Source organism: Myodes glareolus, chromosome 22, assembly GCF_982192425.1.
Source record: "Myodes glareolus chromosome 22, mMyoGla1.1, whole genome shotgun sequence".
NCBI lineage: Eukaryota > Metazoa > Chordata > Mammalia > Rodentia > Cricetidae > Myodes > Myodes glareolus.
In genome coordinates, this window is record NC_142047.1 from 14,913,862 (window position 1) to 14,927,486 (window position 13,625).

A 13,625-nucleotide genomic window follows, 5' to 3' on the forward strand; every position below is an offset into this window, starting at 1 on the left:
TCATCTATTCTAGTGTCAAAACAACTAGCTCACTTACTAACGCTTCCTTCGTCGGTTCCTGCACCTGCCTCTTCACTCATGTGGCTGTAACTCCATCCCTGACTGGTTTCCGTCTCTAGAAAGAAGTGTCGAATATTGCTTCCAGTTGCCTCTCTTGGATAGAAAACTCGAGGCATCTCATAGACTCCCACAGTCTCTCCAAAGCCTGAGAAGCATTTCCTTAGGTACACTCCACTAGATCAAAGGCTTCCAGAAACTTTATTTCTGGAAATCAATATATAAAGGTGTTTTAAACTAAGAACTCTTTAAACCTGTTCTATTTTCCACAAATTCTACAGAATAAAACCAGTCTTTGCATATCTATAACCATCTTGATAACCCAAAGTGCTTAGTCAATTCTGCATGTTTCTACATTTTTACAGAAACTTTCCATGCAAGCCAAACTGGTGTGTTTACTGGTCACTAACCATACCACTTACATGGCACCGCAGACTTTTATATGAACCTTACAGGTGCCTCCAAGTACAGTCCACACTGTCACTGACCAGACATGTGATAGTTTTCACTTTTCCTGTGGTATCAATTCCATACTCAGAAAAAAACTATCATCTCTTTTCCCTCTTAAATGTGGTAATTGTTTTCATTGTTCCTGTATTTATTTCTGGGATATTTATCCTTTGTCTTCCCACTTGTACACTATATTTGTTTAAGGCAAGGATCTTATTTTCAAAACTTCAGCTTTATTACACTGGTTTTAGTACAGCAATTTAAGTATAATAGAGGTCTAAGTTTTGCATTTAATTTGTAAGAGTTAACGACCCTGTAAAATTATATGACTTTTCTAATGGAGTTGTTCATGTAAGTGAAGATAGAATCAATTTTACAATTTTACACAAACTAAGACATTCTGTGACAGAAATTCTTACAAGTATTTTTTTTTAAAAAAAAACTCTATTGGGAAATAAATTCTTAACTTAGTTTCTTCTTTATCACTCTACAATCTGTTGTTCACTCCTACTCTCATAACTACGCAAGAGAAAGGAGGGAAGGCAGACATGAAATAACCCGTTATTTTGATCATTTCTAATCTTTGTGGCTGTGTTTTGAATCTGGGAATGAGAGGGCACTGAAAGGCAAAAGCAGTCTTACCAAAATCTGCAAACGCTGACTGTCCAACCACCACCAGGTTTTTAGGTTTTTCAAAGACACTACTGATAGAGAAATTTCCACCCTGTTAAAGCCAAAATATTTTCAATTAGGCCATCATAATGTATTCATCTGTTAAGTGGAAAACTGAAGAGAAAATGATTCAATCCTATTGTTCTTTCTCTAAAAGCACCCAATCTCCTATCCACCTTTATTATCAGAGAAGCCATAGTGAGCCACAGAAGACATGCGTGCGACATGCTTGCTCTTTCCCAGAGTGTGATCACTGGGCTAAGCATGCATAATGCCCTAGAAAAGACTTGTTGCAGCTTCAGTGTTCTACTAGTTCATGTGGTTTTAAATGCTGAGGTTCTTTTTGGTCAACTGATACATTACTAAAAAGTATTTAACTACTCTTTCATTGAAAATGAAAATCTATTTTATGAATACTGTTATCTAATTGAGTTAATTTTCAACATATATTTACCTTCATTTATATTAGCGATAAACTCAGTGAGTAATGACACAGAGTGTCCCTTTGTGTAACTTCTCTTTTAAGAATTCTACTTAGCCCAAAGTTGGTCTTTCATCCTCATATTTTTAGAATTATAAAAATGTAACTAAATTAGGTTAGTTAGCATCCCCACTTCCTTCATTTACCTAATAGCTCTGGCCTGCCTTAAGCTAGGATCCTATTAGGTAGGTTTAGACAAAGACCATTCCTTCCTCTTAGTAATACTATTCTTTTGTTCCTTGGCTATAAAAATTTTACTTTTTGTTTGTGTTTGTAGTTAAGCCCAATACTCTCATACCCATATCAAAGCCCCATGTAAATAGTCTCCCTAAATCAAACCTGTCTTTCCATCTTTAGCAAGTGTTTAATTAAAAAGATATTTTTTTAAAACCATTTTAATTTTATTTTACATGCATGGGTGTTCTGCCTGCACATATGTCTGCACATCATACCCATGCAGTGCCTGTGGAGGACTGGAGTTGTGAGCGACCACATGGGTGCTGAGATTTGAACTCAAATTCAGCATCCTTGGAAGAGTAGCCTGTGCTCTGAACAGCCGAGGGATCTCTCTAGCCCCCTGGTTATTTTGTTTGTTTTATTTTTGATTTTTGCTTGAGACAGGGTCTCATTATATAGCGTTGGTTGGTCTGAAATGTGCCATGTAGAGCAGGTTGACCCCAACTCACAGAGATATGTGTACCTCCATCTCCCAAGTGCTGAGATTAAAGAAATTTGTCACCAGGACTAGCTTTTTATCCAAGTATTTAAATAATTTTTACTTTAATAGTTACTTATTGACCCTGCCACTTTATTAAAACAGCTTAGTTTATGTTAATAAAATATTTGTTTTCTACAAAAGAAAAAGATGTTAAAGAAAAAACTCTCAATCAAGAATCTGTATTCTTCATGAACCGTGCTTTGCTATGTTTGGTTACCTTCATATTGGGCTAGAATGAGAGGATCCTATGCATGTAAAAGTACTTTATGATCTTATATATAAGTTCTACTTATTTGTATTGACGCTTGCCTGCCTATCTCTGGTACAAACTAATCAAATAGGTCTTGTGTGCTCCAAGCTCAAGATTTACTTGAGGTAGGAATGAAAGACCATCTTCAAGCAAGTGTTCTCTAACAGTGAGAGTCTTAGTGTCAACTATAAAAAAAAAAAAAAAAAACTAACAAGATTCATATCATCAGACACAAAATACAGTTACATTTTTAAAAACCTAGGATACTGACCAAAGTTACTTTCTGCTTCAGCGTCCTCTCAACCTTCCTTGTCCTATTAAAAACCAACCACCATGAGTCACCTTAGGCAGTCATGCGCCAACCCCGTTTAGTGTAAACAGGAACCTTAGTTTCATGAGTCATGAGCAACATCACTGGCCCTGTGATAAGAAAGGACTTTCCAGCAATCTCGTCCCATGAGTTTGTATTGCTAGAACTGATTGTTTCCTATCAGAATTCTCATAAAATCTAGGCTATGGCTTTAATTTGGACTGAGTAAAAGACAACTAGTTAATCAGGAGTTATTAGGTGGGAAATCCAAAACTTTAAAACTAAACTTTGATGCTTACTCTGCACCACTATGTTTCCTTCTCAAACACTTTACTGAGTAGACTATTATCCCATCTCCCACGAGGAAAGAGACTATCACATTTGACTAATATGTGACAAACGTCACCAAATTGACCATTTTCACTGGCCTCGAATTCTACTTTCCATTATGCAGCCTGAAATTGAGCTTTCATTATTTCTGGTGGTTTGCTCTTCTTCACTAATTTATCTTTCATATGACCTGTATTAAGCTAAAAATCAAATCTTGAAAACCTTTCATTAACTATGAACATCAATGGGGAAAGACTCCTTAATCTCAGCCAATCTGGCAGCTAATGGCCATTTGTTTTTAATTATTCTTTTAAAAACTTTGTTTTTTGACACATTCATATAGATATATAATGTGTTTTGATTATGCCACTCTATCTTTTCTTATCTCTTCCAATTATTTAGTTCTCTATGTAATTATCTAAGTTTCAAGGTGAGGGGAAAAATTACTTTTTAAAAAAACGTTCACAAATCACCAAACTGAAAAATTAAATGTCAGTATCCTCTTTCAACAGCTGACAGGCTGGCAGGGGTCCTGTTAACATCCACATTAGAGCAGGCTTATTGCTTTAATTGGCAGTCATGCCTAAAAACCCACAGAGGACCTGATGCTTAACAAATCACTTTCTTCAGTATTCATCAGTTTGAGTGCAGCAATGCAACCAAAGGCTCTTAATGTTGTTCTGTTTATTACTGAAACCAACCAAATGATCACAGTAATCTTACTTTGTAATATTGTGTGCCCTTATGGAAAGTGAGAATTTAAAAATGCTTCAGAAAAATGATTTCTTACCAAATTTTCCCATATCTCAAACTGGAATGTATCAGAGGCAGACAATGTCGTGAGGAATAAATCTAGAAGGAGAACAAATGGAGATGCAATGTTTGTAGTCATACTGATGTATACATTTAAAAGCAGGAGGAAGTGTGATATGTAGAATGGCTATTAACATAATTATATCTAAACATAAATTGTTTGATGACATTTTAGCAAGTTTGATCACACCTTTAAAATGGCAGATGACCCTGAAAAGAACAATTAAGGAAAATGTACTCTTTGTTGTTAAGGACACATTTGCTATGACTCTAGGACTATTAAAGTGGTTTCCCTATGCTCTAAAATGACTATTACTCATTGTGATGTGAGACCAGGAATACTTTAAAGACATGCTTTTCCCCAAGACGATGTTTAGAAAACTAGCAGACACATTTTATTACTTTGTGTCAAATTTTATACAAGTTTATGAAGGTGGTATATGTAATTATTATAGTTTGCTTCAAAGAATGCTAATTTCTTCACTCTCATAATTAGTTGAACTCAGACTCCTGGCTCCAGGGAGAATAATTTTTATGTTCACACATCAAATACCTCAGCATTTGCTATCAAGCTGAAGACACTCTACCTCTGGTTGGAGAATTATTCCATCTGATGAAGATCACTGATACCTTTTTCATCACAGGCCTACTCTGGGTGAGGCATTCACTTTCATATTTCTCTGGAAACATCTGGGATTTGGGTGATGATATACCTACCAGCACTCTCTTCTCTTTTTGCTATGCATCCCCCATATTGCACTTAGAATAATTAACCAAATCAAAGTTGTCTTTGTTCGTTTTAATCGGAGTGTAGAACACAGCTCTCCCCTTCCATGGGAAAGCCTTAGTTAGTATCTGTTTCTTTGCTCCTGCCCTACTATTCGCACAGGCATGCTCTCACAGAGCAGGTGCCATGGGACTTACCAAGCTGTCCCCTGTCTACTAGTACCTACATGTACACTCCATCTGTACTTGCACTTTGTACTGGCTAATTTTATGCCAACTTGACACAAGTTATAGTAACCTGAGAGGAAGGAACCTCAATTGGGAAAATGCTTTCATAAGACTGGGATGTAGCCTATAGAACATCTTAATTAGTGATTGATGGGGGAGGGCCTAGTCCGTTGTGGGTGGTACCAGTATGGGCTCATGGTTTTGGTGCTATAAGAAAGCAGGTTAAGCAAGTCATGAAAAACAAGTCCATAAGGTCCATGGCCTCTGCATCAGCTTCTGCCCAGTTGCATTCCTGCCTTGGCTTCCCACAGTGGTCTGACTTGGGATGTGTAAGACAAATAAACCCTCTCCTCTGCAAGTTGCTTTTGGTCATGGTGTTGATCACAGAAGCAAAATCCCTAACTAATATACACTTCTACTTCAGAACCACCTCGCAGATGAATTTTTCAAAACTGGCTCAATTTTCTTCCTTTCCTTGAGGCATAGCATTTTCTTCATGGTGAAATTCTGAATTCACATACGTCTTCGTAGTTTCTTGGGGGTGGGGTGGGGTCTTATTTAATTGATTATCTCTGTGGTTTCTATGTATTTGCAAAGAGTATATGTTTAAACTATTATTGAGCAGTTAAATATGAGTGGTTGTAATGGCTATCTTGGTTGTAACCTTGACTACATTTGAAATTAACTAAAACCCCCAAATTGATGGGCACACATGTGAGGGAGATTTTGCTTAATTAAATCATTCAAAGTGAGAAGATCTCTTTCTAATCGAGATCATCGAGGTGGGAACACCCACCTCTACTCCTGAACACACCTTCTGCTGGAAGTCTATATAAAGGATAGGGAAGAAAAAAGTTTCTTCTTTTTTTTTCCTGCTTACTCTTGCTGTCACTAACATGTCCGTTTCTTCACTGGCATTAGAATCTATACAACAAAATAATGGCATCAAAATTGTTAACTGGAGAAAGTATAGCCTCTTTAATAAATGTGGGGATACAGATTACTGACTCAAAATGCTTCAAAGGTGAAAATATAAGATCTGAAATTACAAAGCTATAATACCAGAAAGGAACACAGGACAAATATAGATGAGGTTTTTGGATATGATTTCAAAGGCATAAAAATGAAAAGCAAAAATAAATAAATAACAACGGAAATAATAAGACTGAAGAAGAACAAAATACTGGCTGTATTAATCTGATAGTGGCTATATATCTGGTTATAGAAAGGGCACAAAAACTCAACAAAAAATAAAGAGCACAAATTAAAAATAAGCAAATAATCTCATACACATTTTTTCAAAAGAAAAAAGGGGTATGTGACCAGTAAATATAAAAAATAATGTTTGACATCATCAGTTATTAGAGAACTACAAATCAAAAGCACAATGAGATGTCTCTCCACAGTTAGAATACCTATTATCAGAAAGAAAAAAAATATTGGGAGAACATATAGGAAATTTTCGATACTGTTTTAGAGTGTAAGTCATTATAGTTATTAGTGAGAACAGTGTGGAAGGACCACAAAAATTGAAAAGAAAGAGAGAAAGAAGAAAGAAAGAAAGAAGAAAAAAGAAAGAAAGAAAAGAGAAAGGGGCATTATTCTCCCAATTCAGGGAATATAACCAAAAGGAATGAAACCAAGATATAGGAGATATCTGTACCCACAGCAGCACTACTCACAACAGCCAACAACGGTGATTGCTACGATATGGATAAGTGGATACAAATATTCTTGACAGTGAAAGTGTAAAATCCAACACGAAGCTCCATGGCTTCAGAACAGCTGTTCTAACTGTACAACAGCTGTTCTAACTGTACAGAAGTTCACTGACACATATAGACTTGGGCTCTAGCTAATCTCACCATGTAATTTTTTAATTTGCAAGTTCTTTACTCTAAATTTTAACTATTAAAAATAGAGCAAAATAAATTTCAATTGAAGTAATTTATTTCTAAAGTCACACATTTTAATCAAGAAGATGAATGCTTTAAAATTTATCAGTAGAGGATTGGAGGGATGGCCCAGAAGATAAAGCTGCTTGCAGTCAAGCCTGAGTACCTCAGTTCCTGGGACTAACATGGTGGAAGGAGAGAACTGGCCCCTACTAGTATCCCTGTGACCTCCATACACATGCTGTGGTACTCAAATACCATCCGTCTCCACCGCCACCCAATAATAATAATAAACACTTAAAATATTTGGGTAGAGTTGTTATCTGTAATAATTATTAGATCAGAAAAACATAATAAAATAGATTACCTTTAGCAGTTTATTCTTGTAAAACCATAGAAAGCATAGTTAAATATGAAATAAGTTTTTGCTGTTGCAATTTATTGTTTTTATCAGACATGGTCTCATGCAGCACAGGTTGGCCTTGAACTTGAAATATAGCTAAGGATGAGCCAGCAGATCTCTAGCTAGTTATCATCCAGTCCAGAAACTTTCTTCTCATCTGTTCACAGTTCCCTGTCTACAAACTACCAAGGAACTTTCATATGACAGATGACAGTGACCTTACAGGAACAAGGTCTTACACAGTTTCCAGATATCACATCTGTGCTGAACTTAAGAGTAGTATGACAAAATGTTTGCAATGTGATAAATCCTGAGGACTTAGAGAAGGTAATGCAAAGTGTGGGCCATCCTGGCATTCCTCTCAAGCTATGAAATGTGTTTACAGTAAATGATCTTTTCTTTTTCTTTTTGTGCGTTACAGCCACCCATCTATTCAACATCTTCAAGAACCCTCCATATGCTTGGCACTCAAACAGGTGTCAGAGAGACACCAATTAAGAGTGTCCCTGATGTTTGAGAAGACAGATGTACAAATTGACAAATACTTTGTAGTAATGGCTATGCCAGAATTGAATTGATCCTATTCATATGGACACACTATCTGCTCAGATGAATTTTGGGAAGACAATAAGGAAGAAGTGACATATACATGTTAGGCAGAAATGTGTCATTCTTTTGCACTTGTACATGTGTGCTAGTATGTAAGAGCTCACATGCATGGATGCATTTGGAGGTCAGAGGTTGAAGCTTGAATGCCTTCCTCATTTGCTTTGTCATCTGATTTTCAAAACTTATCTTCTGTTCCTTGACAATTTCATAGGTGCACAAGTGGTTACAGATAATTCTCACCCCCCCACTTAGCTTCTCACTCCCTTACATGTTAAAACTTCTTTTCAATGAGCGTTCCTTTTTTTATACTGGTGTCTTCCTCTGTCCCTCTTAACTGTGGTTGAGACAGGGTCTCTCACTGAATCTGGAGCTCACCATTTCAGCAAGGCTGGAACGGGTTCGGCTTAAACTGGTGCACGTGTCATGGCCATGAGCATATGCTGCTAATCTGGGTTTTATTAGGGTCCCAGAATCTGAACTGAGGTTCTCATGCTTACATAGAAAGTATTTTACCACTAAGCTATCTCCCTAGTACCAGAAATGTACTACTTTTATCAATGAAATGCATACATTATTGATATGTGGCATTTCATAGATGTTAAAGATTTTTTTAATGTATGTAAGTTAAAATCAAATAATCAAATGAAGAAACTGAAAAAAAAAGAGACACATATCTTCTACCTGAGGCCCCAAACAAAACCATAGAACTGAGCTTATTTTAATAATGCAGTAGACATGCTATGAACACTTGACAATTATAAAAACTGTACATTTCATCTTTGAAATCTGAAGTTGATACTTATGAAAAGTTAGTAACTTATTTAGCCAGATGACCGTTGACTTACGTAGTCCCTAAATTTGTCATTTGAAAATGTAGAGATTTATCTCAAAAACAAGGAAAACATTGGCAAAGAATGAAATGTCAGAGCTGGCAATAGGGTTTAAACAAGCAAAACTGCTTGCTGAATAACCCCGAGTTCCTTCCCTGAAGCCCAAGTTAAAAACAGGACATAGCAGCATGCAGCTTAATCCTAACACTCCTACAGTGAGATGGGTAATCCCAACAGTCTTATGATGAGATGGGAGGTGGAGACAAGAAAAATTTCTTGAGTTGACCGGGAGGCTGTTGTGGAGTACATATAGGTCATGGCAGAAACAATAGCAGAGAGCCTTCATCAATAAAGTAGAAGTCAAGAGCTTACTTCTGGAGGCTTTCTTTTGAATTACACACACACACACACACACACACACACACACACACACACACACATCCACATATGCACCTCTGGGTACACATGCATACACACACACACACACGCACACACACACACATCCACATATGCACCTCTGGGTACACATGCATCCCCACATACACATACACACACCTAACTCCCTACATCTCTCACATGCACATATACAAACATGTATACACACAAACACACAACTAACCAAGAAATATTTAAACTCGTGTTTTAAAAACTTCAATTCAATTAGCTATATTAATCAATTTAAATAACAATCCTAATTTAATGTACATTCGCAAACTGTAAACCTTATCAATCTTAAATTATCTCCTTTCCTTCTTTTGTCTGCCTATTTAACAGCAAAGTGCTACTCACACATTATTATAAGAGTATTCACTTCATTACAAGGTTTTTTTTTTAAATGACAAAAGGGTTTTAAATGAGAACTAGAATTTTTAGCACCCTAAACTGAAAACTATCTAAGACACTGTACCAAAAATAAAAAATAGTTAATCAAGCCAGGCAAGAGAGTGTCAATGCTGCTTTGTTAATTTCTCATATTAAAATTTTCATAATGAAAAACATGACAGAAAACTCTACGTAGCATCATTACAAAATATTTTTCCTCAATGCAACCCAAACTACTTAATGTGACATTAGGATTGATAATTTTTAGGTACACAAGGTCTACTAGATGCAAAAGTTCCCTTCTAGAGTAAGAGGTAATGATCAGAAGCACCAATATCATTCTGAATTGTCTCTGGTGTTGAATATTTCTTTAGGATGACACCGCCAAGCCATCTTGAAACTTGAGCATCTCTGTTTACGAACAAGCACAAGATGTGGCTTGTGTTAACATTCCCCCATGGATGCAGTTGGGTGACTCCAGCCTCTCAGCCTATCTTGTATCCTAGTTATATGTAGTCCTTCATGTGAACTCTGATAGTGCTATAGCTATATTCAAAACATGTGGGAAGTCTAAAAAGGGGCTTCCATCTGCAGCTTTTGGAAAGGTTGTCACTGCTGCTGGGGTGTAACTTGTCAGTGATATATCTGTTGGGAGTTAACATTACTCCTGTAAGTAATTCCTCCCCCATGCTCTTGTAAGCCCAATAAACTCATTGTTCCCTAAGCTGTACTTGGATGGAATTGTATCCTTGTTCATTAGTGCCTGATCTGGGATGAATCGATGTTTATTCATTTCTTTTCAGAATAAGGAACATGGCCACTTTTCTGTAAAACAGTGGTATCATTCAGAAGGGCATCTTCATGGCTCAAGATTATGCCCTGGAGGAAAGGCAGGCTGTAACACAGACAACTACAAAGATGTGCTTTAAGAAAAGCTCGCTTGATCCAAAAGAGCATGTGGAGAAGTTCAAACTTAAGTGTGTTTTCTATTTCTATCCATTTGCATGCAAAATTCAAGATGTCATTGTTTTTTCCTGCTGAGTAGTATTCTAATGCATATATATTCCACACTTTCTTTATCCATTCTTTCATTGAGGGGCATCTAGGTTGTTTCCAGGTTCTGGCTATTACAAATAATGCTGCTATGAACATAGTTGAACAAATGCTTTTGTAGAATGATAGGGCATCTCTTGGGTATATTCCCAAGAGTGGTATTGCTGGACCCTGGGGTAGGTTGATTCCGAATTTTCTGAGAAACCACCACACTGATTTCCAAAGTGGTTGCACAAGTTTGCATTCCCACCAGCAATGGATGAGTGTTCCCCTTACTCCACATCCTTTCCAGCAAAGGCTATCATTGGTGTTTTTGATTTTAGCCATTCTGACAGGTGTAAGATGGTATCTCAAAGTTGTTTCGATTTGCATTTCCCTGATCGCTAAGGAGGTTGAGCATGATCTTAAGTGTCTTTTGGCCATTTGAACTCCTTCTGTTGAGAATTCTCTGTTCAGTTCAGTACCCCCATTTTTTAATTGGGTTAATTAGCATTTTAAAGTCTAGTTTCTTGAGTTCTTTATATAATTTGGAGATCAGACCTTTGTCTGGTGCGGGGTTGGTGAAGATCTTCTCCCAATCAGTAGGTTGCCTTTTTGTCTTAATGACAGAGTCCTTTGCTTTACAGAAGCTTCTCAGTTTTAGGAGCTCCCATTTATTCAATGTTGCCCTTATTATCTGTGCTACTGGGGTTATATGTAGGAAGTGGTCTTCTGTTCCCATGTGTTATAGACTACTTCCCACTTTCTCTTCTATCAGGTTCAGTGTGCTCAGATTAATATTGAGGTCTTTAATCCATTTGGACTTGAGTTTTGTGCATTGTGAGAGATATGGATCAATTTTCATTCTTCTACAGGTTGAATGTACTCACTCATAAGTAGATTCTAGCCATAAATAAAGGACATTGAGTCTATAATTCGGGATCCTAGAGAAGTTAAATAAGAAGGTGAACCCAAAGAAAAACATATAGTTATCCTCCTGAATATTGGAAGTAGACAAGATTGCCAGGCAAAAATTGGGAGATTGGAGGTGGGGGTGGGGTGGGGGAAGGGGAGAGAGGGAGAGAGAAGGGGAGAATGGGGAGAACTTGGGGGAATGAGATGGTTGGGATGGAGTAAGGGTGGATATGGGAGCAGGGAAGTAGATATCTTAATTAAGGGAGCCATTTTAGGGTTGGCAAGAGACTTGATTCTAGAGGGGTTCCCAGATGTCCAAGGATATGTCCCCAGCTTGTTCTTTGGGCAGCTGAGGAGAGGGTGCCTGAACTGGCCCTATCCTATAGCCACACTGATGAATATCTTGCATATCACCATAGAACCTTCATCTGGTGATGGATGGAGTTAGAGACAGAGACCCACACTGGAGCACTGGACTGAGCTCCCAAGGTCCAAATGAGGAGCAGAAGGAGGGAGAACATGAGCAAGGAAGTCAGGACTGTGAGGGGTGCGCCCACCCACTGAGATGGTGGTGCTGATCTAATGGGAGCTCACCAGCTGGACTGGGACTGATGGAGCATGTGATCAAACCGGACTCTTTGAATGTGGCTGACAATGAGGGCTGACTGAGAAGCCAAGGACAATGGGACTGGGTTTTGATTCTACTGCATGTACTGGCTTTGCGGGAGCCTAGTCTGTTTGGATGCTCACCTTCCTAGACATGGATGGAGCGGGGAGGACCTTGGACATCCCACAGGGCAGGGAACCCTGACTGTTCTTTGGACTGGAGAGGGAAAGAGAGGGGAAGTGGGGGGAGGGGGAGGGAAATGGGAGGAGGTGGAAATTTTTAATTAAAAAAAAAGATAAATTTCCATACTCTTTTTTTTCCAAAATGTAATGACTACACCAACATACAATCCTATAAACAGCATAAGTAGACGTTTTTCCTCTATGTCTTTGATGATTAGTCAAACTGACTGCCTTGTCTTATTCCTGTTGGCTATTTTATACTGTATTTTTATGCTATATAACCATTTATAATTGGACTATACTTAAATTATATAAGTTTGCTATAATTTTTATATTAACCTTTTATCAGAGAAATGATTTGCAAATATTCTACCAATCCATAAGCTGTTTTTTATACTTAAACAACTTATCATATACCCTTTCAAAATCTGAAATCAGAGGAAATATGGAAAAGGCTAATTTCCCCTTTCATTCTCAGTGTCTATGGAGAAGTACAAGGAACCATATGGAAGAATCCAAGACATAGAAAAAGAAAAGGAGATAAAGGGTCTGAACTGATGTAAGAAACATCCAAGTTGCTTACATGAAATACTGAGCATATGCTGTGCTGTGCTGCTAGTATTGGAAATGTTCATACATGTCAACCCTAAGGCACTGCCCTTCTGTGGTCTCTTTAACCCCTCTTCAGGAACAGCTCAGGCTGAGCTAGCACCAGTGTTTGGTTGGTTTGGCTCACTTCAGTTAGCAGTTACTTTCTGTAATGATGGAGATTTTTAAAAGCCTAAATATAATTGAGGCAATCTGCTCCTACGAAGAGAATATTAAGTTGCCTTTTCTGTTCCGCTCCCTGAAAATAAATGAAGCCATCAGATAAGGCCACAAAGGTAGCAACATCCCCAGATGAATCAGATCCTTTCTGACAGTGGAAGAATTTGATCTGCTGGCAGGCATTCCATTTAGAATGACAACCACAATGCCAAAGCGTCATTTATTCTTATTCCAGTGTACTAAATGGAGCCCTGGTGACATTAGAGAGCTAATACAACTTCAACATTCCTATTTATGCTCAGGTAAAGTGTATTCATCAGATAATGCTCCAGTGAACATTTATCAGAGAGAGAAGCCCAGCTCTCCACATTCCATGCATGGATTAGGCTCAATACAACCCACAATGGTAAACATTTTCTTAGTGAGGAACCAGGTGGAGCTCTTGCTGCAGGTCCACATTTGAGAGCAAGGAACAGACTGCAGAGAATCAAAGAACTGCTACCAAGACACAAATAAACCAACTGATA

At 37.7% G+C, this 13,625-nt stretch overlaps 1 protein-coding gene across 1 annotated transcript in view; it reads right to left on the reverse strand.

The window, feature by feature from the left end:
* Positions 1-13,625, reverse strand: part of Itfg1 (integrin alpha FG-GAP repeat containing 1) — a 129,677-nt gene that overhangs the window by 64,855 nt on the left and 51,197 nt on the right. The window contains exons 7-8 of the mRNA XM_048434646.3: positions 4,059-4,120; positions 1,150-1,231 (exon numbers count right to left, since the gene is read on the reverse strand). Of these exons, the coding sequence (XP_048290603.3) occupies positions 1,150-1,231; positions 4,059-4,120 (144 nt within the window). The remainder of the gene's footprint in view (positions 1-1,149; positions 1,232-4,058; positions 4,121-13,625) is intronic.